At 41.7% G+C, this 27,556-nt stretch overlaps 1 protein-coding gene across 1 annotated transcript in view; it reads left to right on the top strand.

Annotated features, from left to right (window-relative positions):
* SLC1A3 (solute carrier family 1 member 3) overlaps nt 1-27,556 on the top strand; it is a 78,249-nt gene that overhangs the window by 4,521 nt on the left and 46,172 nt on the right. The window contains exon 3 of the mRNA XM_015078215.3: nt 15,451-15,588. Coding sequence (XP_014933701.3) covers nt 15,451-15,588 — 138 coding nt within the window. The remainder of the gene's footprint in view (nt 1-15,450; nt 15,589-27,556) is intronic.

The following is a 27,556-nucleotide window of genomic DNA, read 5'->3' as shown; positions in this document are numbered from 1 at the left end:
GACTTCAGCTCTCTAATTCATTATCTGCAGCATTGGACCAAAAATGGAAAGATGCTCGCAAGGAAGAAGAAAAGTTCTTTTCCCCAAAGAAGAGATGAGAAGAACCAAATTCTTAGGTTTTCATAATTTTTAATACAAAAAAAAGCCCTATATATTGGGTAAATTCCATCTGTTTTGTCTTTTTGGAAAAAAATAAATGTGCATTTAGTATGTTGAAGTGGAAACTAGAAAAGTATTACAGAGGAGGAGTAGATACATGTGAAACCATATAGTCAGATTAAAGTAGAGAATTGTAAATATTTCAGTATTAATTCCCCTACAAGCACAGGCCTAGAACCATGTGTGCAGTTTGATGTCAGTTCTAAGAAGTGACATTCCTAATGCCATTTCTAAGTGATGTCACAGTCCGAATATGCCATGCTATGTCAAAGCCACGTAATGAAAGCAAATTAGCAACCTGAGAGAAGGCAATGCCAAGTGTTAAGTCTCTTTAAGGGGGTTCATTACTAAAGCATTAGATAAAGTGTCTCCCAGGGCTGTTGCAGACATCTGTCTAACAAAAACCACACTGAGAAGAGTGGTTACTATCTTTCTTCCCCCAGGAAGCACTTTCTCGTTTCAAACTGTGGTAAGTGGTATGAGAGTGACCTTAGACATCTTGCTGAAAGAAAGGGAAAGTCCTTTGTCATGTTTAAGTCATAGAATGCCCATCTTTCCACATCCAGGGAGCAAAAAGCACAATAAATATGAAATCTCAGGCTAAAAATTTTTGAAGAAATGGGTCATAACATCAGCTACGAGGGGAAGGAAACTAAATAGAATTGCATAGAACTGGATGGTGGTTTTACCTGAGGGAGTTCACAAACAGCAACTAGCATCTTTCTCTACACACACACACACACACATGCACGCACGCACCTTTTATGTTTGGGTTGTCCTCTATATGGGTTTGAGAAAAATTGGTGACTTTTCAGAAAAGAAAACATACTGGCTACATTATAAAGCATTGCTCATCATTACCTTATAGTCTTTGGCAATGAATGTAAATGGCACTACAATTCAGCGCAATTCGATACTATCTCTGAAAGATATACAAGAAACTGGTCATTGTGGCTGCTTCTGGGATGAGAGCTGGGTGTCTGGTAATGGGATGGAAGGAATATTACTTTCCTCTAAGTTTTTGTATGGTTTGAAGGCTTTTCACCACATTCGTATATTATCTATTATCTATTATCTGCTGAATAATTTTTTTTTAAAGAAAGATTCAGTGCTATTCAGCAATTTAACACATACTAAATGTTGGGTATCTGGTCTGTGCTATGCAATAGAGAATCTTTGCCCTCGGGTAGTTTAGTAGAAGAGATAAAAATGGGATGACAAAGGAGTAGACAAATTTCAGAGGTAGTAATAAGGAGGTTTTTGTTTTGGTGAGGTTATGTCACCAAATTATGTCAACATTTTTTAAGTGAGATCATATTATCCATACTGTTGTATATAATATATGATCTTTGTGTTGATACTTTAGAGGTTGTACTTTTCTTGTTAACAACCTAGACATACCATGTGGGAAAAAAGAATATGGCTTTTGATGAAGCATCGACTGGATTTATATGTGAACTGTATCATTTAATAGCTGTATGATCCTAGAGAAGGTGTTTAACTGCTCTGTGCCTCCGTTTCCTCATCTATCATTACACATATAATATGCATTGCAAAAACACTAACACTGTACCAAGCACTGTTGTACGTGCTGTTAATACATTGGCTTTATTTAATTCTCAGAACAAATAAGGCAGGGAGGTATTCTTATTCTTATTTCACAGATAAGGAAACAGCTCACCAACTGGGATGCAAATCCACTGTTCTGGCTGGAAGTTTATACTCTTACCCACCACACTCTTCTGAGTGCTGGTCCCTGCCCTTGGGGCATGTCCATTCTTGTTTTATGACATCAGTTAGCTGAGGGTGTGCACTGACCCAACAACAGAAGCGATGGAAAGGACACATGGAATTGAGACCTCAGTCCCAGGGGCACCCTGCATCTTGACGATTGATTGATGGCACGTGAGCATTGACAGAAGAGCCGGACTGCAGCCTGTTGGGTTGGTCCAGTTGCTGACTCGGGTGACCGAGGGTGCCGGTGCTCCCAGTAAAGGTAGAATACAGGAAGAAGATTGAGGGAGAGTGGGAAGGATGATTTCAGTTTTTTGGACATGTTGATTTGGGGATGTAAACATTACAACAGGAATACAGTGCAAGAGGCTCAGGGTACGTAGAGATTTTGAAGTTATTCTTTTGATGTCGAGACTGAACAAGGACAGTTCTGTCTTTGAAGGTTAAATGGATAATGATCCATGAATCGGGTTATCCTCCTGCATCAGCTACTCTGTAAGTGAGACCATTCTCAGAACACAGTTAACTCTTCTTTATGAGTAAAGCAGTAACCTCCCAGCAAGACCAGGTATTTTGTACCTTCCACACGTACACAGTATCTGGCCGAGTCAGCCAGTTCAGTCAGACAAGTTTACTCATGTGGTTAGCCATCCGCTGCTGCACTCAAGTGATCGGTGATGGGACCAAACGAGCCAAGGGTTTGAATGGGTGGTGTGGGTGTAGAGTGGCACCCATGCACCCGTGCGGGCAGCCTCCCGGCTCACCAAAAGAAGGGAGTCTCCACACAGTTGAACAACAGGAACCCAAAGAATGGTGAATGATTCCCGGGCTGGGATTTATGGTTCCTTCCACACTTCCTGGAAGTAAGAAGAGAGAGAGGGAGTTTCAGGAAGCTTCTAGAAAGGGTGGCTCCTGAGGCAGGCGCTCCCTGGGTGCTGAGCTCCTCTCAGAGGCCCCTGGAGACAGAGGGCTGGGAGGGAAGTGTTAGGCCTAAGGAGCTCAGAAGCAGTGGATTCACAGTGCCATGCTCTGGAGAAGGGACACAAGGATAGGGTGTAGGGACTAGTGATGTTCCTCTGCTTTGTCTTCTCCCCCAGGGAGCAGAAACACAGAAAAATTGTCAGGGGCAGCTATAACAACTACCTGACATGTGCTTACAGCTCACTTGGATCCCAGCCCTCAGTTTCATTCTCAAAAAGCATTCCAAGGAGCTGCCTCCTATCCTGGGGTTTAAGTCTGGCACAGTATAGGGGAGTGGATCAGAGCTATGGACTCTGGAGTCAGACACTTTGAGGTTTATGTCCCAGTTCTGGAACTGAGCCTCCGTTCCTTCATGTATAAAATAGAATAATTGTAACCCCTCTCTGCCAGGATTTATGTTCCAATTCTGCCGCTTACAACCGTGTAACTTTTAATAATTTCCCTAAAGGGCTTGGCAGGTAGAGTATCCACACAAACTGTAAACCCCTCATCTTTTGCCTGTGCCTTTGCTCAGGCACCAAGTGGAAATGCACACCGAATTCGCTGATGCTTTCTGCTACAGGACTGAGACCCAGCGATGGGGGTGGGGGTGGGGGGACAGGGACTAGGAAGGGGAGAAGATGGTCACCTGGTTTACGGGTAGGAGAAGCGGCTTCTATTTCCTTGGCTAGAGAAGAGAGCCAAGCAGAGTTGTAGGAAGAGATTTAGCAGTTGTAAAGGGCTTTGAGAGGCAGAGCTGAAAGCCTCAGAGTAAGTAATACTGTCATTATCTGTCCCTTACCCACCTGGCCTCCGAGCTGAAACAGAAAGTAATCCCCTGGCACAGCCCTTATCATAATACCGACTGCTCGATGGAGGGAGTACCTGGCAGTAGATGTCTTTCTCAGGAAAGTAAACTTGCTGAGAAAATGTTCTCAGTCAATGTTTGAACCTTCTCGGTAGCACACTTTGTTCATGCCACTTGGGACCAATCTGAGAGTCAGGCACCTTCCTGGTTTCTCCTTTTTTCCAGCATTTTGGTGTCTGCCACTCCTTAACTGCCACCCCTACCAGAGTTGGGCAGGGCAGATGAAGTCTTCTGGAAACCTGGGAGGAGTGTTGCTGGTTTCTAACAGAGTTGGTCAACATTCTTCTGAAGTATGGGGCAGAGGGCTTGATTTGTTCTAAGATTGTCTCTGGATTTTTACTTTGCTGTCTTCTTCCTGTTCATTCAGATAATGAGGAAACTGAGCAGGCAATTTCAAATTTGTTTCTCTTTCAAGTAGGTGATCAAATAAGCGGGTGTGCTCGGAACAATTACCTGCAGTAATAACACCTTCCACCGCGGCAGTGTTACGGTTTACAAAGCGCTTCCAGGGTGCTCTCTCTAGCACCGCAATCCAGGGCCAGTCCATCCTCCTTCTGAGTAGTGTCTGCACAGGTCTGTGATGCAGCTGAGAAAGCACGGAGAGTCTCAAAGTCCTGGTGACAGAGCCAGCTCTGCCATCCACTCACTCACTTTGTGATTTAGGACAAATCGCTGGGCCTTGTATTTCCTCATCAGCAAATTACATTGGGACTAATGTCTGCTTCCAGCTCCACAGTTCTATCACTGAACATCTAATTTGCCCTTCTCTAAAGCAGAATGAAGGGAATAAGATACATCAGTGTTCCCTGTTCCCTTTCTACTCCTTGATGCCGTACAATGGCAGAGACCTTTTTCCTCTACTGTTGACCTCCCAACCCATCCTCGCCAGTCAGCCTTTCCCATCAACAAGCAGCAAAATTCTTGAGGACCCTGGAGTTCCCGAACTCTGGGTGTGATAAACCCGTGTTGGAGCACACAAATGAGGCATGCCGCTGCAGAAGCCACCTCTGCCCAGCACTCTTCTGACCGTCTCTCATAAATCAGAGGAGGAGAGCTGTGAGTCCCTGTCCTTGCTACAGAGACAGCAGAGCTATGAAGAGCCTGCAGTATCTGGCAAAGGCAACTGGAATGAAAGCACTGTCTTTTCCAAGTTGTACATTCCAGGTGTTAGAGTACTTGATATTTATTTATGGAACACTGGGGTGCTATCATTCATCAACTATTTGGTCTGGCAGCTAGGTGAGCTGTATCATTGCTACGAGATGAGGAAACACACAGAGCACTTCAGGGCACAGAGTTTAGCCATTGTGCTCACCAAGTATAAAAATTAAGCGTTTTAGGTCAAGCTTCAGTGCTGTCAATGTTGCCCAGAGCTTACTCCCTAACCCAAGAATATTTCCATCACTATGCCCAATCAAGAGAGGTCCTGGAGTGGTTTTGAAAACAAAAAGAGAAGAACAAAACCCCCAAGACTAGATAAAGGAAGATATTCCCTTTGAATTAAGACAAGCGGGGAAAAGGCACTCCTTTTTCACTCTGTGTATCATATCAAAGATTCAAAGGTAAATTAAGGAGCAGCTAGTTAAAAGGCACACTTAAGTTTTGAATTTCAAGACTGAGTTTCTGTCTCCAGAAGGGACAACTCCATTCTTCTTGTACCCAAAGAGACTTCTCCAGTTCTCCAACAATGATTCCAGGCCATAAACTGCTTCTGCTTCCCAGAGAGAAAACAATGGGCTATTAGCGAAAGATTTTCTATTCAGAATCTTGTAAGATGAAGCTCATTTGTCCCTAATGAGAGTAGAAATGGACAATTGCTGCCCTTCACATACTGAAAAGAAGGCCCCTGCCTTTAGACACATTGCATCCCTTGAAATTTCATCTTTAAAGCAAGTAAGGCAAAACCCCAGGGATACGTGTGCTTGCTGGCACCTTCAGCTTGTTGATGAACGTGAAGGTAAAGGCATCAAAAAGAAAACTGTGAGTCTTTTAACAGACTGCCTATGACCAAAGTTATCTTTTTGTTTATTTACTTTTGTCTCCTCGAATTTGCTTTTTTAAGGCAAATGACATAGTCATATAAAAAAGCCGAGATTCAGTGAACTTTGTAAATTCTGACACCGCGATGCTTCACACAGTATGTTGGATGATGAAAGAGTATGATGTGAAAGAGCTTTACACAGTATGATGGATGTTACCTTTGTCTGGTAGTTTCCAACATGACTTTGCCGCTTTGGTGTACTTGTAACTCCAAGGGCTAATGCGTTGAAGCAGACATGATCCTATAATGGTGGAGTTCAAAGTTTTTTCAGATTCACTTCCTTGTCTCCAGGAAAAAAAGAACTGTTTGGTCAGAAAATGATCCACTCACTAGAAATCTGAACGCAACTAGCGACTTTCCTCTCCGTGGCCCAAATGAAATACATTCACTGTTAGAGCAAATTAAAGCAAGGTTGAGGAGAAACCAACCCAGACCCAAAGTGAATTTTTAGAAACATCCAGGCATCCAGCAGAAATGATGTAGTTTAGAATTCAGTCAAAAAATTTTTTTCAAGTCTTATTTTTATTTATTTAAGCAATCTGTACGCCCAACATGGGACTTGAACTCATGATTGCAAGTTCAAGAGTCGCATGCCCTTCCAACTGAGCCAGCCAGGTGCCCTGAATTCAGTCAGATTTAAAGATAAAAAATGTGAGCCAACTTTTTTTGCTTATTTATTTTATTATTTTACTTATGAAATACACTTACATTGCCCAAAATAAAAAATTACAAAAGGATATAAATACCTTGCTATCAGTTTCTTGTGTGCCTTTAGAATTATGAGTATAAAAATAAATACATATCCCGTTGTTGTTTTTTTTTTGGCTTTTGTATACAAATGCTGGCATACATTATATAGCCTGCTTTATGCCTTACTTTTTTGACTTTACAATATGCCTTGGACATCATTCCTTATTAGCACAAAAAGAACCTCCTCATTCTCTCTTGGGGGCGCACTCTATGCATGTACCCTCATTTATTGAAGCAATTCCCAATTGATGGCCACTTAGATTGTTTCCAACTTTTAGATATTTGTTAAATGGTATAAAGAATAATCCTGTACAAAAGTGATTTCCCCCAGGTATAGTGTATCTGTGGGGTATATGCCCAGAATTGAAATTGCATTCATGGTTTCTATTTACTCATAACAATATTTTATTTTTTACCAGAAAGGAAAGCAACGGGTGTTAATGATTTTAGTGGGATATTTTTCCAACGACCATGGGGTGGACATTTAAAAGACCTGTAGGATTATTTGTAAGTTTAGTTAGCATTTCGCATAGCCTATGTCAGTGCGCTTTTAGGAAGAAAGCACCAGGCTTTTCAGAGCTCCTCAGGTTCTTCTGATACAGTTGTCTGCCAGAGTTGTATGCCGTGTGGACTTGGGTCTGCGTTAGTTACCCAGAGCTGGTTCGTCTGGGCTCCGCTGGCAAAACAAGGCTGGAGCAGGTATTTCCACCTCCAGCAACAGGAAATACCAAAGGACAAAAGACTGAACGAAGCCAGGGCCCAACTCTCTGAAGGATGTGGGAACAGAGGGGTGGGGGAGGGTCGAAAGGTTGCCTCAAACCCGGTAGCTTCTCACTAGGAAATGCCTGGAAGTTTGGGGTGAAACGGAAGACCAAGACCAGCAGACCTCTTGGGCAGGTAAATTCACCATTATGCCCTTGCCCTTCTTGCTAAAAATAAACTAATGGGACTTTATGTCCACCAGCTTCGGCAGGTTTGCACGAGACGGACTCACGACTTCTCCAGCTTGGGCTACACGCTAGCCAAGTTCTAAAATAGAAACTTTTATTTGATCTTTAAGAATTATTTATTGTCTACCTGCCGCAATAACTGTAATGGCCAAGTTGACAAAGCATTTTTTGATGTATTAAAAAATGCTGTCATATGCATTATCCAGGACGTTTGAATTCGTTAGGAGAAACGAGATGAATTCATAGTAAAGCAGTTAAGATTTATAATGCTTTTGGTTTACATGGTTCTTGTAAAATCAGAACCTTTAGACGAGAATATTAAAGGTCATGAGAATTTTATTTTTTTATTTTTTTATTATTTTTTTAATGTTTGTTTTTGACAGAGAGAGAGAGAGAGAGAGAGAGAGAGAGAGCACGAGTGGGGGAGGGGCAGAGAGAGAGGGAGACACAGAATCCAAACAGGCTCCAGGCTGTGAGCTGTCAGCACAGAGCCCGACATGGGGCTTGAACTTACAGACTGCAAGATCATGACCTGAGCCGAAGTCAGATGCTCAGCTGACTGAGCCACCCAGACACCCCACGAGGATTTTAGATATTGCCTTTTCTGACCTATCCCTCCCGTTTTGTGACAAAAAAAAAAAAAAAAAGAGGTCCAAAGAGATTATATGATTTGAAGATGTGGGCTGTGGAAATAGGCAGGCCTAAGTTTCAAACCCCATTCTGCCAACATCAGTTACTGGTCATGTCGCCTGGAACAAGTGGCTTACTCTTTCTCGGGTTCAGTCTCCACATCTGTAAGATGGTGATATTAAATCCTGTAGCTTTGATATGAAGATTAAATCTTTAAAGTCCCGACTGACATAATTTGCTGGCAGCGTCAGGCCCAGAACCTCATCCCAGATTCTCAGTCCATGAACTTTCTACCGCCTCACACCCACTGTCTTTTATATTCAAAAAAACAAGCCTTGTGAGAGAAACAGGAATCAGGAGCTATCGCTCCTAGTTTGTGAATCTAAACCTAAGCCATATGAGAAATCGTAGCTCCGTTGAGATCCAGTTCCACAGATCACGACAGAGTAATCACAGTTTGGAGGAGGGGATGTTCCTGAGGGTAGGCTTCTCTGCTCACAGAATGCAGTGGGGAGTGGCATTTGCTGCAAAGCAGAGAGCAAAGCGATTCCTCCATTTAGAAATGTGTTCAACACGGTTCAACGCGAGCCAGGCCCAGCGCTGCTGGGCACTGGTCATCTGAAAGAGAATTAAGTCATGCTCTTTGTTTATTCATTCATCAATATACCGAGCACCTACTGTGTGCCAGGAACTGTGTGCCAGGAACTGTGTGAACAAACATACAGCAGGAAAACCAATCTTGATCTCTCGGAACTTATATTCTAGGAGGCAGAGACAACAATGAACAACAAGCATAATAAGTTAGAAAATTATACTGTGTTTTGGAAGGTAATAAGAACTACTGAAACAAATTAAGGCGGCTGAGGGAGAAATTCAGGGTCGGTTCCAATAAGAAGATGACATTTGCACTAAGTCTGGACGCAAACCTGGGAATCTCTGAGAAGAGCATTCCAGGCAGAAAGAAGAGCCAGCACCAGGGCCAGAAAGTGGGATCATGTCCGAGGTGGTGGAGTGACAACAAGGAGGCAAATGTTCTCGTTCTGGCTAAAGATCTGCAGGCCACGCTTATTCTGGATGGGGGTTTGAATGCCCTCTGACTGGTTTGCAGTGTCAATGTTAGAAGAGCTAGTTAGCTCATCCTGGGTGGGCATTTGGTGGTATTCATATGGTGGCCTCAGAATATAAAGTCTTCCTCTAAAATCAGTGCCACTGTTACTTTTAGATACCCTTTTGTCATCTGAGCTCTTTGGGGGCATCATATCTTCTTCTGAAGAATTTAGTATTGTGAGTAGTAATTCTAGAAAGCTGTGGTCTGCCAATCTGTTCATGACAGTTTGGAAACAGGGTAGAAACTCGAGTAAAATTTTACTATTTCAAACTGCAACATTTACCAAAAGTTAAATTGGGTGAATTGGTCCGAATTTTACTTCAACTTGTGCCACGTTTTTCTACTCTTAAATATTTTCTGGCTTAATATTTTCTGTAATTTTATCAGATTAAATATGGACCAAATTCTTTAAAATAGGTCTTTAGCTTTTAATGTGCTGTGCGTGTTTGGCTTTCAAAAGGAAGCCTGTGGTGGTGTTCTTTCTGAGGCTCTAGTGTGGACCTTGTGTCTTTAGAAAAGTGAAGTGGTATTTAATCTTCCAAAGAAGTGTTTGTTGTATAGGCTCTCTAGGGGAAACAGTGAACCCCTGAAGAACTCACTTCTTGAGCTTTCTGTGTTAGAAGAAAGTATTTAAATAAAAATGCATCTTGGTTTATAGCATTCAACCAGCACTGTTAATTTTGATCACCTTAAACATTCCAGTTAAGATATTCCCTAGATTCCAGAAATCTTGTAAAATACCAAAACAGGAATGCTAGAAGACTCTTGACTGAGAATGAGCAATCTGAATTGAATTGTGACATCTGTGTTTTCTTTAATGTCACCAAGATGCAGATTGCAAAGTTTGCTTCAGCTGTAACAAACCCATTGGGAAGTTATTCTGATTTTTATGGTCATTTTTGCAGAGTAATCAATAATAAAGAATCTATTCTTTTGCATTAAAGGTCTGGAGGCCATAAAGGTTTTGATTAGCTCTGGGAACATCAATCAATGGGCTTCAAGTAAGGCAGAGTCCTCAGCTCTGTAAAGGCAGTGAGTGGCTTTACCAAAGTGAAGAAAACCACCCCGCCCTGCTACCTCTAATTGGTCAGAAGGGCAGAGAGTAGAGGGCTCTGAGAAGTCTGTTCTTCAGGATGTGAGGATGGTTCAGGGAAGGCTTTTTATCGTTGCTGGGCTGTGTAATCAGAAACCTGAACTGCTTACCCAAAAAAGCATCTTCACGTTCAGAGCATTTCCTCTGTATTTGACACTGAGAGCTGGCTGACCTTATCACACTGGCCTCACCTCTAATATTGCCCAGCAGAGCAAAAGCTGAAGAAAAATGTCTTCTGTTTATTTATTCAACAAATGAACTGCAAAAAGCTAGATGTTGACTTCATTAAGCAAAATCAACAAAACCTTTGCCCAACTTAGGCTCTATCTCAATTAAACTAACTCAAAATGGAATGAAAAGATAGGCAAAATATTGTGTACTAACTTAGGCTCTTTGAATTAGTACCATGACTGTTGAGAGGCCATGAGTACAGCATAGTAGGTAAGAGTCTGGGCTTGGAGCTGAACAGCCTGGGTATGAAGTCCACCTCAGCCATCCCCCTGACATTGGGGAAGCGGCTTGACTGCTCCCTGCATTGACCGTGGCCCCAACCTCTACTAGCTGTGAGGTTTCGGCAGTTTACCTACCCTCTCGATGACTCCAGGTCTTCATGAGAAGTGAAGTGTAGGCTCTATTAGTCCTGGCTTCCATGGTCCTGTGAGGCAGTGTGCTTGGAGGGCTTGGCATCTTGCATATACCCAATGACTGCTGGCTGTTGTCATTAAGCGTGGGACCCTGAAGCATGTTTTCATTTAATGTCCTCTCCAGCTTTGTTACTGATGGTTTCCAAGGATTAAAATGTGTGCGGTGGGGCAAAAGAGGCAAGCTATTTTAATTAAAAGTTTTATATAAGTTTAGTTAAATCATTCCAAAGAAAGGGATTCAGTGTTACCATTTTAAACAGTGACTTAGCACTATGGTAACCATATTGTAAAAGGACCTGTGAAGGGTTCCAACATGTACTGGGTGCTTCTGGGACATTTCTAGCAGATCCGAGATTATTACTCAAGTGCTTCTAGAGTTTAGGGATTAGAGATGCTGAAGACCCGGGAGCCAGGGTCAGGCCTTGACTACAAGGGTGTATCTGTGTTTGAGAGGCATTAAAGTGTAGTAGAAAGAGAAGTGGGTTTTCTTTAGAATTCCCAAATCAATCACTTACTAACTCTGTAGACTTGAGCAAGTTCACTAGCTTTGAGCATCAGTGTATTCATTTTTGAAAATAGACATGATCATATCTACCCTCATAAAGTTGTGATGAGGATCATGCCACCTTGAGCCCATTAAGGGTTCAATCAGTATTGCCCCTCCCAACATAACCTCTTCTTTTCCTAGGAGTAGAAATGGCTCACTTGGTAAACCCCGAGATAGTAAACATACCAAAACATAGTCAGGAGCATCACTGACTCAAAGAGTATTTGCAGTGTGCTATCCCTCTAAACAACCCTTCTCTTCAAAGCTTTTGACCTGAAACTATCCCTTTTCAACATATAAATGGTGACTCCTGTGTGCTTTCCCCCTATAAAGAAGAACTTTTAGAAAATGTGGGTTCCGTATTAGAGAATGCAAAGAAACTGAGACATTCTAGAGGAGCTGATGCCAGAACTACACTTCCAAGCAAGATCAGCTTATTGACTAGAAAAGCCTTTTGAGACTTTGCCTCCTGGCTATTTTTCTGCTGCTCTGTTAGGCATGTATCTCCCTGGTAGACTGGAGTTAAGAGATGTCATTCGCCCACTGCCCAGGACTCACTCACTGAGCTGGCTTACTTTCCCTCCTAGCACCTAGATGAAAATTGGTGGCACTGAGTAAATGTGGGATTTGATGGGGGAAAAGGGGAGGAGGTACATGGAACTCCCAAGGAGAGACTGTCTGGATACAGCTGGTGTGGCTGTAAGAGAGAATATAGTCAGGTTGGCAAGAGTTAGACTTTGGGAAATGGGGTCTAACACACATAGGTTTAGAAAGAATAATCCCTTCCTTCATCTACACTGGCTTGTGTCTACCTGTATCGTTGATAGAGCAGCTGCTCTACCGGTTTTTTCCTAAATGATAAATAATGTAAATTTCTTAAACAACTTAATAATTTAATTAATAAATAAATTTTGGACTAGCCAGGATCCTACCCATCTGTGGAAATATTGTTGTTTTTGAGTTAATGCATTTCTAATAACAGCCAACTTAGAAGTGAAACTTGTAAAACCAAGTCTGGTCTTGTCACTTGGGAGATGTCTAAAATTCCTAATAGCTTGATATGGTCAAATTCCAGGTGACGAAAATGAGTGTCTTGTGTTTATTGCACCCATTTTATGTTATAATTGAATGACAAGTGTTTAAATGTGTTTTAAAAAAGATCAGAAAACAATCAATTCCAGTGAAATTACATTTGATTGGAAGTAAAGTAAGATTTATAAATATTTATTTATTTACTTATTATAAGATGAAGCACTTATTTCAGTGTGATTTGGCCTTTATATGAACAGGCAGGAAAGCACCAGATATTACCAGAGCCTTTTATAATTCCTATGTGCTGGTGAGGATACTGTGTTGAATAATGCACACTAAAAATTGGAACTAAATGCCTTACCTCAAACCAAGTTCCAGGAAGATTAAAGGTTCAATATTTTCAAACAAAGCAAGCGACCAGTCAAAGAAGGAAAAAGGAATTAAATATTTATCAAATTTGGGAGGAGGGAAATTAAAGTTTATAACTCTCGAAAAAATTACCTAATAAAAAAGGTATGTGGACCATATTTTATAAAAATGCAAAATACCTGTATATTTTAGAGTATTAGAAAAATAGTTATAGCAAATATGTTACACATAGGCAAAGGATAATTATCTTTATTATGTAAAGAATTTATATCAGATACATACATACACACACAACACACACACATGCACACATAAATTCTTAAACTACTAGAATTTTTAAATGCTTGGAGAAGATACAATTAGGAGAAATGGTCAACATCATTAGATATTAAGTAAATTGAAAGGAAATAAAAAATACATACTATATACTCATCACATTCACAAATGTTAATTCTCCCCATATAGATAATATTAAAGCCTTCTCATCCACTAACAGAACATTAAACTGTTGGGCCAACCCACTAGAAAAACAATTTGATAACATGAATCAAGGTAGTGATATTCTTTAATGCACTGGTTTCCTTTCTCTAAACTACACTAAAAAATATTTCTAGTTATAAAACAGCCTTCATATATTTATCATAGTGCTCTTCATAAAAGCAAAAAAATGCTAACCAACCTAACTGTTCAACAACAAAGGAAGTATTAAGTAAATTATGGTACAATCATTAGATCTGGTATCATGAACCCTAAAAGTGATGCTTATGATAACTACATGTGGAAAAGTATATTCTGTGTGATTTCCATATATTTAACTCTGTGTGAGAACATTCTGGAAAGAAACTCACAGAAGCACCAACAGCGCTGGTCTTTGCTCTATTGGAGACGTAGGAAGTACGTGTGAAGGTCACAAATGTGAGCTCTGAGTCCAAATGCCTGGGTTTAAATCCCAGCTCTGTCACTTGAGTAACTTTTTGACTTTGACACTGAGTGGCTATTGGAGTCCAGCAAGTTTGAAGTTCACCATAATTAGATTTCCCCATCAGTACACTGGTGGTAAAATAGTACCTACCTCCAGGGGTTTTGTGAGGATTAAATATAATAACGCAAGTAAAGCACTGACAATGGCTGGCATGTGGTAAGAGCTCAGTAAGCATTAGCTATTTGCTATTTAAGTGAGAGACTCAATAGAGGCAGGCTTCTGCCTTTTCTTTTGCGTATCTTCCAAATCACCTTTTTCTGTCTTGAACATATTACTGTTACATTGGGAGAAAAGCGATAACTATTTTCCTAAAGGCCCTGAAAACTGGATCAGCCAGATTTTCTAGTCACGTAGATTCAGACTCTTAATTGCAGTATCACAGTATATAATCAAAGAATGGATACTTCACAGTTGCTGAGACCCAAGAAATGAAATTGCGGTTGCTGTAATACTTGAAATGAACTTTGTGTCTCATTTCCTAAGAGAAGGAGCCCATTTCATAAGAAGTTAGGATGAGCCTGTTTCCTTAAAGGACTGCTTGCTTCCTTTGGAAAAACGTAGGTTCACCCAGTGTTCTCTCCCCCTACACCGACCTCCAGCTTCTAGATAACTCAGTATTTCTCTATAAGGCACATGTTTTAGTAACAGCAAGGCAAAAATTTAGAAAATATTTACAATAATGGAATAAATCAATTTTCCTGGACAAGGAAAGTAAATTCGGGAGAGGCAGGGGGGGAGTACATTGATTCAGTCGGTCTGTTGATTTCCAAACACTTCGAAAGCTACTGTGTGTAATTCAATTTACATATAAAGTTATTTTTAAAATATATTTTAAAGTCCCAGGAGCAGAAGGAAAATGAAGGGGAAAATTGCTTTCTCTTTCTCTTATTCCCCCCCTGCCCCCCCCCCCCCCCCCCCCGTTAGTGTTCAGGGAAAATTTTTGGAAAAAGGTCTCTGCTCATTTTGGAGTCTTCTCTTGCCGGCAAGTAACAAGTCTGTACGATACAGTTGCCAAGGCAATATCGAGACCATGTAGACAGAAAGCATGGTGTACAGACAGGGAGGTGATGGAAATGGATTAACAATGTGAACAAGAGGAATTTTTTTAATTGGAAAAAAATAAAATCATACTGCCCTTTAGTAAGTGCTTGTGCTAGCCGCCCTAGTATCCGTTGTTACAAAGGAAATTCATTATAATAAGGGGTTTTTTTTCTACATTGCCTTGTTCATGGATACATGATTTGTCTCCCAGTTATGCCCCTATCTTTGTAACTCTGTACCGAGCCATGTCAAACTTGGTTCTACTGCATTTAAGTTAGACAAAGACATTTTTCATTTGCTAAAGCCAGAGACGTTTTTTCTCTCAGTCTTACTCGAAGCCCTGGATTCAGCCAGACCCTGGCAGACGGAAGAGACAGGCACACCCCTTGCTCCTAAAGCAGCACCAATATTTGCTGCTTAAATAAATGTACTCTCATCAGACAGGAGTGACCACCAGCCAAATACTTCTTCATTTTCCTAGGACTGTTACTTCAGTTTTTAAAAGGGCTCAAATTTTCTCCATCTTTTCTTTCCCCCTTCAGGTACAATCCTGGGATTTACCCTCCGACCATACAAAATGAGCTACCGAGAAGTCAAGTACTTCTCTTTCCCTGGGGAACTTCTGATGAGGATGTTACAGATGCTGGTGTTACCACTTATAATCTCCAGTCTTGTCACAGGTACCATATGCAGTGTTGTTTTTTTGTTTGTTTGTTTGTCTGGTTTGTTTGTTTTTTTTAAGTGTGCTTATTGCAAAAGATCACTTAGAAAAGCAAATGCTTTAGGTTTCTGCTGGATGCATGCTCTGTTCTAGAAAAAAAAAAAAGTCCCTTCAAAAATGATGGAAAGGAGGCTTTAGTAATGCATGAATGATTATAACTCTCGTATTTTACCAATCACAAGAGGAAACGGATTTAAACAACCACGTAATCTAGTCTGCCTCACTACAAAAGAGGCACCCTGCTAAACCCTACACAACCAGCCTTCTCTGACCACAGCAATATAGTTGACAACAGCGTACAACAGGTCTGTTTTCTCACCCTCTTATCCCACCCAGATAACATCTGGTTGGACAGCCTATTAGCTATTGATGCAAGAATGCTTGTTCTCAGAGCCACCAGGACTTGAGCGGGAGCCTTCTTGGAAGCCTCATCAAGAGGTAATACCCACAACGCACTCACCAATTCTGCTGCCACCAACACTTTATCTTTTCCTGGTGAACCCGCATGATTTCATTTCCTTCTCCAGTTGTCCCCCACCCCCGTTACCTATGAGGCTGGTGGGAGAATGGGGAGGGGGCAGGGGATTTCCCCATCTGGATATTTTTGTCAGCTGACACTTGGATTCTCAAAGAGTGGAAGCTTTGCAGGGTAGGATCTATTTTCTGTGACAGTAAGATAACAATCGACTCCTCCATGGGAAATGCTTCAAGAGTCATTTGTACACGTGACTGGCGAATACAAATGGAGACAAAAAGAAAAAAAAAAAAAAAAGGTTACTATACATTCCTTCCTGCCCACTCTTCTCTTTCCCCACAGCACACCTCTGACATGAAGAAAGAATGTCCATAGACACCGTCCCGGCAGGATGGTTTCTAGGTTTGTAGCTAAAGCCCAGAACTCAGGTATTACTGACCCTGTTCTCTTCTCCACCCGTGGCTCACTGTCCCTCCATGGGTACATCTCTCCACCTCTATGTGAGCTGGCTCCAAGCATCTTTCCCCTCCCAGGGAGTCCTCAAGGATATTTATAATCTCTTCTCAAGATCTCTGTGTAGTAAGAATTTCATAGCACAACTCAAAAGTCATAGGGCAAGATTCTGACTGCTGCATGCCTGCGAGGGCTGGCCTAACTTGGACAGGAACTATATCAGCTCTTCCCCCAATGCCTTGCGGATCTCTACTGGCTTCCACTTGTTCAGGTCTTTAAACAAGTGATTGCATGTACAGGAGGCTCCCATTGGAGGGTGAACTGCCCATAAAGCAATCATGTAGGCAGGATGATTGGGATGCTTGTTTCTGAAACAACCTTGTCCATTGCTGACCAGGGGGTAATCCTAGCAGTCCCAATTCTTATCACCAAAGCTAGATTCATGCTGACAGGACCTTACATTCTCATTTTATTATCCACGTGTTGACATTTTTCTGCGAAGCAAGTTCTTGCAGTAGTTCTTAGAGGACAGAACTCACATGTGCCATTTTATTCAGTGGGCAAGTATCCCTCTTGACCATCCCTACTGGCCAGTGTCTGACTTGAGTCCCTACAGTCTTCCTGGATGCAAACTTGAGGGGTTCTGGATTCCTTTATACTGTCTTTCAGTATAGTATCTAAGTCCCAGTATCTAAATATTGGGACCCGTATTTAGAGGTTTCTGCTTTCTGATATTTGTGCTGAAAACCCACATGTTACCCTTCCAAGAGGAAAGCCCTCATTTGGCACAATTAGAGAAAATATTATTTCCCCTTAATAGAGATCTTGCCCGACAATTACCTCCAGGTGGAATTTCCTGATATTTCTAATACTTAGTACGTCAGCTTCACTGAAGGAATACAAGCTTTCACTGAATAATTGTGCAGGAAAAAAAAACCATGATGCGTCTCTTTACATGGTTAAAAAGAAATTTGTGGGAAAACCTTGGAAAAACTAGCAACATTTATAACATTGAAAGGAATTATAAGCTGCAAGCAACCAATATAAAATAAACTTTTAAAATGTAACCTACTTGTACATTGGGGATGCTGCCGCTTGGGACCAATAAGAGAGTCTCAGCCCTTTTCCAGGACTATGTTAAGGCAAGGGATATATGGGCACTGGGTGGCTGAGTTGTTTGCGCATCCGAGTTTTGATATCGGTTCAGGTCGTCATCCCAGGGTCTTGGGATCAAGCCACGGTGAGTGTGGAGACTGCTTGAGATTCTCTCCCCGCCCCCCCACCTCATCCTTCTCCCCAATGTGTGTACTCTCTCTCTCTCTCTCTCAAAAAAGAGAAAAAAAGGGGAGGGGGATATAATTTAGTTTGCCAAAGATCTTTGCAAGGTATTAATCTTAAAGATTAATTTCGAAGCTACATAATATTTTGGATACTTGTGATCAATTACAATGAACGATTGATTCAATAAGACTTTCCTTTAGGGTTTTAAATACAGTGATTCCAAACCAAAAAGGGAGCAGGGGGTATGACCCATTGGGAATGAGGAGGAGGAGGAGCCTCTAAAAATTACATACATCCCTGGAGGACCTCTGTGTGTGTTGGGAGAAGCTCCTGGAGAATGTGTTGTCTAGGGAGGAAACAGAGTCAGGTCCATTATTTGAGAATGGAAAGGCATACTCAAATGCCTCCTGTGGCCAAGCAGGTGATGATTATATATGAAGCTGCCCTTTCAGGGTACTTTTTATTTTCTTTCTATGATAGAGAGAAATATCTTGTGTGTGTGACAGGGGAAGTAACAGGGACAAGTGTGATGACGAGTGGAAAGTGATCCAGCTGCACAATCAGATAGACAATGGGAGGCAAGGAGACTGTGGTGACCTGAAAAGTATCCGCTTCAGCCGATTGTTGCTCTGTGTCAACAAGGGCCAAATCTTCTGATTTTTTTAAGAGGGTCCAGAAATCTAAAAAAACTTAAGAACCTTCTAATTTTTCAATGTTGATACAATTCACAGAACAAAACACTGCAAGCCAAACAAAGCTCCTCTGCAGGCCAAGTCCAACTCTTGGGCTACCAATATAAGAACTCAGGTGTGAATGTCGGTGTCATTCATTGTAAGAAATGCACTGCTGAGCTGGGGCACCCATGGAGCTCTCACTGGGTTTCCCTTACGGCCTTATTCAAGTGTTGACAGTTCACACCAGAGCTGGAGTCAGTGTGCTGTCACAAAACACCACATTTATTGACACTTAAACAAATAGCTATTGGAAAACCTGTCCTCTCCATCTTCTGTGTCACAGTTGTGCTGATCTTTCCTGCACCTGATAGGAACACCAGAATAAGAACTCGGAGGTGATGCTCCCACAGAAAGTATTTCCCAACGGGAAAATGTTTGACAGACTTAATGTTTTTAAGTCAACAAGTCCCAGGGTCTTGACAGACAGAGATAGAAATGCCTGAAGCCCTTACTACATGTGTTGGATTAGGTATTCTGTTTTAGAAGACTCTGTGCATTTTATTGTGCTAAAGTCACATTTAAACTCAGAAATCTAGGGGTGGCTGGGTGGCTCAGTCAGTTAAGTGTCTGACTTCGGCTCAGGTCATGATCTCACAGCTTGTGAGTTTGAACCCCACATTGGGCTCTGTGCTGACAGCCTGCTTCAGATTCTGTGTCTCCCTCTCTCTCTCTGCCCCTCCCTCTCTCTCTCTCTCTCCCCCTCAGAAATAAATAAACATCAAAAAAAATTAAATTCCAAAATCTAAGTTAGGTTTTCGTATTTGAAACATTTGTGTTTGTGAATTGTGGCTCTCAAGCTCCCATAAGCCATGTTCTCCTTTCCCAAATTGAAAATTCCAATCGTTCCAAATATCCTCGGTGTGTACTAGCAATTCCAGAAGCTGCCAGAGAGAAGCTGGGAGCGAGCCTAATGGCTAGATTTGTACTCAAGTACCTGTGTTTTTGAAGAGGAAGAGTAAGTCTGTGCCAACACACCACACAATAAAATGGGGGGATGGCACCAATTTCTATTGATTTGGTCAGCAGAGGCAGCCAAACTAGATATTTCATGCCAGAGACATGAGTTGGTTTGGCTGCCTTAGCCTGATTAAATTCACTAGATAGTAATTAAACTCCATTTCAGGTTGTACTTTGTAGACATAACTATCAGAAACCTAGTGCTTTCTTTTTCTCATCTCTTCTTTTCCTCCTCAATCACTTACCTCAGAGGGAATCTGTTGTGCCTCCAGTTTTCTGGAAGCCGGGAGCACCACTTGACAAACGATCTCTGGGAGTTGGGTAAGAGTGTAAGTAAAGGGGAGCAGTAGGGGAATGTCAACAACAGTAGCAGCAGGGTCTGGGGCCTGTGGTGGGACACCCTGGATCTGAGATTATAAAACAGGTGAAGTTTATCTTTTCACACCCATTCGTCCATTAACAGCTATTTTTTGAGTTCTTGCTATGTCAGACACTGAGCTAGGCACAAGAGATACATGAATACAAAGACATGGTCCCCAAGAGGATGTATGTTGGGTGGAGAGGGAGAGCTTCCCTGCATCTCTTAAATCACACAATATACGTAAGCAAATCCTAATTCCAACTGTGAGGGGGTCAGGCTGGTCCTCTGTTAGGTGACCTCTTGTTAGGTGGCCACAGGCTGCACTCTGAGCCACCAGTTTGCTGCAGCTGATACAACGCCTGACCCAAACCCAGCCCGTATTAGCAGAGGGTTGGCTCCAGGTCACTGTCCCTAATTAGTCATGTGACCTCTGGAGCACTGGGTGCAATTCTGGGAGTGGAATAACAAGGGAGGGCAGCCAGGGCAATGAGAAAGACATTTGACTGATTTTAGGAACATGATTCCAAATCTGATATTTCAAGTCATGGCATCTCCATCCCAAAGTTACATGGGTACCGCTCCTATTCTCATTTACTTAGAATGTTCTTGAAATCCACATGCGTACTTTTCTTCCAATGTTTCTAATCATTACAGAAAGTGAAAACCTGTTACTAGTCTAGTGAAGGAGATAATAAATTACAATGTAATAAAGTTCTGGATTGCTTCTGTGCCTGCCAAAGGTCTTGGGAACCTGAGATCTGTGCTCTCATTGTTTAAAAAGGTGTGTGTTTTGGAGAGGGGGGGGCGGGTGTTAATGAGGTGTTAAATGCATTTTAGCACCACAATAAGACTTGTCTTTCCTGTAACACAAAGACTAAGAGAGAATTGAAAGAATGACTTTCTCACTATGTGATTTAATATTAATTAAGGAGGGGTTTCTATCCCACCAGAACAAATAAACACCACTGTATTTACCCCACTTTGGAAAACACTGCTCTGGTCCGTCTAGCCTCACAGTATCTCCTCCAATTTATTGTCTACCTTCTGCCTAGACATTCCCAAGGACAGGGGTGCCTGGGTAGCTCATTTGGGTAAGCATCCAACTTCAGCTCAGGTCATGATCTCACAGTTTGTGAGTTTGAGCCCCGTGTTGGGCTCTGTGCTGACAGCTCAGAGCCGGAAGCCTGCTTTGGATTCTGTGTCTCCTTCTTTCTCTGCCCCCTCCTGACTTGTGCTCTGTCTCTCAAAAATAAATACATGTAAAAAAATTTTTTTTTAACTTTCCCAAGGACAAAAGATCTTTGGAACCCATTTGTCCTTGGAAAACTAACAATTCTTTTTGTATGCAAAATCAAACTTTTTTTTTTTTGAGAAAGAGAGTGCGAGCAGGGAGAGGGGCAGACGGAGACAGAGAGAGGGAGAATGAGAATCCTAAGCAGACTCCATGCTCAACATGGAGCCTGACGCAGACTCAATCACACGACCCTGGAATCATGACCTGACCCCAAATCAAGAGTTAAGAATTGGACATTCAACTGACTGAGCTACCCAGTCACCCCCCCCAACAAATAGTTTTAAATCCAGAAAAAACAAAACATCACCTGCCTGCCTGTAATTCCTCATCTGTGTGATAAGCTCTGTGACATAACTCTGTCACATATTCCTTAGGCAGCATCCTTCCAAATCTGTTGACCAATGTACTTGGTGGAACATGGGACTTAACTATAGTTAAGGCCAAGAAGCTGCCATCACCAACAAAGGACTCTTTTGCCTGAGAGAATAAAAGAACGATAAATGTACCTCAAAGTATATCCTTTCGGTTTCAGACAAATGGCAGGTACAATAAGAATAACCTAAAGTTTTATCATTTCTTTGAACATGAGAGGGCAAAAACTGAGCTAGACAATGCCTCATCAGTTACTTGGGCATATGAAGGATTTGTCAAGGGCTTGCAAAAATGAAAGCCAAAATCACTTAAGGAAAATTCAACATTTTAAACTATTGATTGTCATGGCTCTGGGTATAGATGACGCCTGTTTGAAATACCCCAGGCATTAATGTGTGAGAAAAGCGACTGTAGATGTCTCCCTTTTTCCCCACACGTACATTTTGTAGAAGAAACAAAAGTGTCTGTCTTGGGTGGGGAGGAGGTTCTTGGGGCCTCCCTCCCTTTCATTCTCTGTAAAATGAAGGTGGTAACAGTACCTATGTCATGGGTACCTATGTTGTGAGCATTTATGCCTGGCACATAGCATGTGCTCAATTAGTGGAAGCTTTTGGCAGTAATAGCATCAGTGAGAGCTGTCCTGGTGGTCTGCTTTGTATAAATCAAAATTCTAGGGCAAGAAGAGACAGTTTCAGTTCAGAGGCAGGTAACTAAGCCTCCAGATTGCACATGCCTCATCTGTGATCCTTGCAGCCATCACTTTCCTATTAAAGGTAAATTGAAGAGGGGCACATGGGTGGCTCAGTCAGTTAGGCGTCTGACTTTTGGCTCAGGTTATGATCTCACCTCTTTTGAGTTCAAACCCTGCATCGGGCTCTGTGCTGACAGCTCAGAGCCTAGAGCCTACTTCGGATTCTGTGTCTCCTCTCTCTCTGATCCTCCCCCACTCACACTCTGTCTCTCTCTTCCAAAAATAAACATTAAAAAAATATTTTAAAAAAATAAATAAATAAATAAATAAATAAATAAAGGTAAATGGAAGAAACCATGAAGTTAATCGAGTAACAACATGGGAGCCAGAGAGAATTCCTTCCTCACCGCTGGAGGGGATTACTTTCTGCCCTGCAGCATGGGATGTGATTACCTTATCACAGCTGCATAATTCTAAATATTTTCATTGGTTATACAACTCTCCATCCCAGTCTTTCCTGAGACACTGGGGCCCAGTGTGTGGCACCCTGGAATCCACAAGGCAGCGAATTCCACACGCAGTAAGCAGAGCTTTTCCTGCAAACTAGACCTTTAGACAAACTGAGTCTCTGTCTCAACACGTGAAAAGTCTTTGTGGTGGCCTTGAAACAAGCCAGCCAGAAAGAAGCTTCAGCCCAGCTCATCTGAAGCCAATAGGCTTGTCCTGCTTTATTTTCTGTCTAGAGCTGCTTAGAAACATTGGAAAGTAGGCAAGTAATGTCCGTCTAGAAAAGAAAGTGGTAGAATATAATGGGAAGACCCATCCATGGGGTAGAGATCACCTGGCCTTTTTTTGTTTGTTTGTTTTTTTGGCACCATATTGAAAAGAAATCTAAGTAATTATTTTTAAAAACTTATTTTAAAAAATGTTAGTGGATTTGGGGTTTTGTTGAGATGTAGACCAAATCATTTAAGTCTGGCTACCTCAGAAAAAGTCTACCTTTCTATTACAGACAGCTTCATCCAGTAAGCATTTGTAGAGGCTTTTTATGTGCCAGCCACTTTTCTAGGACCTAAAGATACCAAAATGAAGACGACAAGGCCCCTGACTTCAAGAAGTTCAAAGTCTGGTTGGGAGATAGACTTGTGACTGCAATATGAGGAGGCAGTGGTGACCCAGGCAGGATGAGCCCAAAGTATGCAGGGAGCAATGGGAGCATCCCTGTTCCAGACTCTCCGGTGTTCCAGAAATGAGTGCTCCCTAGCAGGAAACCAGTGCTCCCTGGCAGGAAACAACTCTGTCAGCCGGAGAGAAGGAGCATTTGTTAATTGTTGTTCCTCATTGTTTTCCTCACACCTGACTCTTGCACCATTAAATGCAGTAAGAGCCAGGGGTGGGGCCCTGTTTTTCCCAGTAAAAATCACCCCCTGGGAATGTGGCCTCACAGATGGGAAGTCTGAGAGAAGAGTCTCCTGACAGGGTTTTGACCACAAAAACTTTCCCTTTCAGAGGGGAGCCATTCAGCTTACAGGAGGCGAGCCACGAGACCTGAAGCTGTCCTAGCTGGAAGGCAGGCAGAGGGGACACCACACAGCCTGGCATCCAGGGCGGGAATCCCCCCTCCACACCTCCAGAAGGTGGCTGTCAGCTGCCACCTGAACATTCCACTCTCAGATGGTCCAAACTGTTGAACTAAAATCTGTCTCCTGTGAGGTCTGCCCACTAGTCCTGATTGTGCCACATGGAACAATGAAGGATAAGAGTTCTTCCAGTCAAAGGACCCCTAAACACAGGCCAAGTGTCACAATTCTTCACCACTCTGGTTGCCCTCCCTTGGACCCCACCCACTCCCAGAATTGAACTCAGTGCTCCACATGTCATATGACTGGGTAGGGACAGGGACATGGACCTAACCCTCTGATCATACTGGCTGGGTTTTGTTCAGCTGTTGTATCAAACCATTGGCCCAGAAGAGTTCAGCCTGTGATCACCTAACCCCTCAGAAATGAATGCCTGTGAAAATATGTTTGTGGTAAAAATGGAACAGTTCTTGAGCTGAAAGATCAGAGGCCACAGGCTCAAGGCTCTGTGTCAGATGCAACTTTCCAGAAGGCTTGGGTCTGCATGAGATGGGAGCTCTTATCTATAAATTGCAGCATTTTCAACTTAACCTGTGGTTTTGATCAGTTCTGTGTTGTTGGAAATTTTTGAAAGTCTCTTTTAAAAAAAATTAAAAAGAAGGAAATTTTAAAAGCTTCCTTTAAAATTGAACCATTCTCTAAGAAAAATAAGATTTTTCCCCCTTATATTACCAATCTAATGATTTCCTCAAACCACTGTAGAACTATAGATCTGTGGGAGGCGTTGGGAATAGATGTTTTTCTTCTGCTCATGCAATCAATAATGGCTTCCAAGAGAGTAAGTTACCAGATAAATGCTGACTGGAGATTTATGGTCAAGGACTGGAAGTCATGGGTGGGGGCTGGGGGCAGGGGTGTTTCCACAGCGACATGCCATCTTATGCACCTCTCACTTCTGCAGTTCACATTCTGAGAGTCTGTACTGTCCCATCCAGGTTAATTACACTACACGGGACGTAGTCCCCTGGCCATCACCCACCCGTACCCTCCCCGCAAATTCTTCAATTAATTGGTCTGAAATGGGGCTTGAGAATTGATGTTTCTCTATAGTGCTCCAGGTGATTTTACTGGGCACCCAGGGTTGAGGACCACTGCTTTACAGTTTTTCTAGAATCGTTCTTTGCAGGTATGACCACTGAGGCTATACCTTCTTAGTTCAGATACCCCATCTTCCAGGAAGCTCTTTCTGGTTTTTCCCTCACCCCTACTAATACATGCTCCCAAAGACATAGGTTCATTATTTATTCCATATGATTTTAGTTAAACTCATTTAAATAAAATGAATGCTTACCATTTGTATGAGCAAAACAATATAGAAATATACAGAGCAAAACATGAAAGTACTCCCAAACACAAAGACACTCAGTCTATTGATTCTCATTTGAATAGACTTCTGCTAGGAAAACCGCATACCCTGAAAATGTTTGGGTACCTGTGTTCCATTATGAAAGACTTGTCTGTGTCCCAGAAAGCCAAGTAAAAAGATGCTGGAATGTCTATCAACAGACACACACACACACACACACACACACACACACACACACACACAGAATTTCTACAGCCAGACAAGACTTTCTGTGACAATGTCATGGATTGTATGTCTCCAGGGCACGCTAAGTATCCTGTCATCTCTCTGTTCAGTGTTTAGAGAGCATCTCCTGATAAGCAGAAAGAAGATTTTGTGATGGGATTACTCTCTGCTGGAGGATTGATCTGCCGGAATTATCTAGCCAATTTTGTTTCTGGCTGGAATCTAGTTTTATGACTTTTCCAGAATTTGTTTTTACGTTTTAAAACCTTTTTAAAACTTTTTAGCTGCCTCATGGAGAAAATGTTTGCAATAGTCTCAGATCCCCAGGTTGCAAGGCAGCACACAACCATGATCACACTTGTCTTACTAACCCATCAATATCTACAATATCTGTGTAACACTGTTTTCAAATGTTTGTATCCAGGACTTCCTCATGTGGGGAAAGAGGTTTTGCCATCTGTGTGTGTATGTATGTATGTATTTTAAACAATTGCTTGAGTTTCTACCCAAGTTTTCTTCAGAGGAAAGAAAATTCCCCTAAATTACTAAGGGGGTTTCCTTTCACAGGGTACTGCAGGAAAGGTGGCCAGTGTCTGAGTTCTTTGATTCTAGAGATGGGTAAACAAATCAGAAGGAGCTGTTGGCTAATGTCTTAGGAAGAATTCTACAGGAAGAGCAAGATAGGTCTCCTAGATCCAGCCTGCTAAGACAGCATCCATATTACCAGAACTTGTCAGTACTTTCCAGAAAAAATATCTGTATATATACACACACAATCTCGTTTCATCTGTAATATCCCTGGATCCCCTCCCCGATCTACACTCTGTCCCACTACTGGATTATTTTGAAGCACATGCCAGAAATTTCATTACATTTCTGAAAGCAAAGAAGACATAAGACAAGTATAATATTTTAAGATGATACATATTTTATGTTTCTTTAATGTCCTATGCCATCCCCCAACATACACACATATACCCCAAGAGCTGTCAATCACTTGAAGACAGTTTTGCCAACCAAGCTCTTTACTTTCCTTCCATTCGTGGTACAGACTTCTCTACCGGTGTTTTACATGAATCACCAAAACCCTTCTGCAGCCAGAGCGTGACACGTCTTTAGTAGGGGATGATGCAGTAGATGCTTATGCTATGAAATTTGGGGGCACAATTTTTCCTTAGAGCACAATATGAACACAATATGTATACATGCACACATAGCTTTGTATGTTTGTTCTTTTTTCCAAAGTCCTTCTAACTCAAAAAAGTACTATAGTCTTACAGTGCCTCAACTGTTGGTAACTCTTTTAATTCACAACTTTTCCAGAATTTGTTTTTCTACTAGATTATTTGTAAGTAAGCTGTAATGTGAATGCAGTGTTCTTAAAGGTGTTTGTGCTAAGAGGTGAAGCTTCATTATTTTAAAGCCATTTACCTAAAAGTATGTCACAAAACTTTCCCAAATTATAATATAGGGATACATAACAAGAAAAAAATCCTTAATATCAGTGTACACACTAAATATTTAAGAAAAAATGGAAACATTAGTAGCTTCCATCCTGGACTCTTGCCATGTTTTTTTGTTTGTTTTAGAATCAACTTCAGGAGTCTTCTCTTGAGACATATGCTTAATGACATATCTGCAAGCATTCCTTTTTGGCATGAACTCTGAACATAGTTTTAGAGCCAGGCAATGCAGTGGTTCTTAATCACATTTAGAAATAACAAAACGAAAATTCATAACGCTTTTATGGGCATGTGAAAAATGTTTACATATTAAATTCTATATGATATAGGAACACATTTACTATGAGATAGTGTGACTCTTATGCAGTATAAGGGCAAAACTGTATGGGGCGCCTGGGTGGCTCAGTTGGTTAAGGGTCTGACTCTTGGTTTCAGCTCAGGTCATGAACTCACGGTTCGAGCCCCACGTTGGGCTCTGTGCTGGCAGTGCAGAGCCTGCTTGGGATTGTCTCTTTCCCTCTCTCTCTGCCCCTCTCCCACTTGTGCTATCTCTGTCACCCTCAAAATAAATAAATAACCTTAAAAATTTTTTTAATAAAAAATAAAAATAAAAAACTAACAACATATTTCCATGTACAGTATAAGCTATTAAACCTAAGCATGATTGGCAATTTT

The sequence above is a fragment of the Acinonyx jubatus genome, chromosome A1, assembly GCF_027475565.1.
Source record: "Acinonyx jubatus isolate Ajub_Pintada_27869175 chromosome A1, VMU_Ajub_asm_v1.0, whole genome shotgun sequence".
Taxonomy (NCBI): domain Eukaryota; kingdom Metazoa; phylum Chordata; class Mammalia; order Carnivora; family Felidae; genus Acinonyx; species Acinonyx jubatus.
Note: the sequence above shows the minus strand (reverse complement) of the source record. Positions and strands in the feature narration are given on the sequence as shown.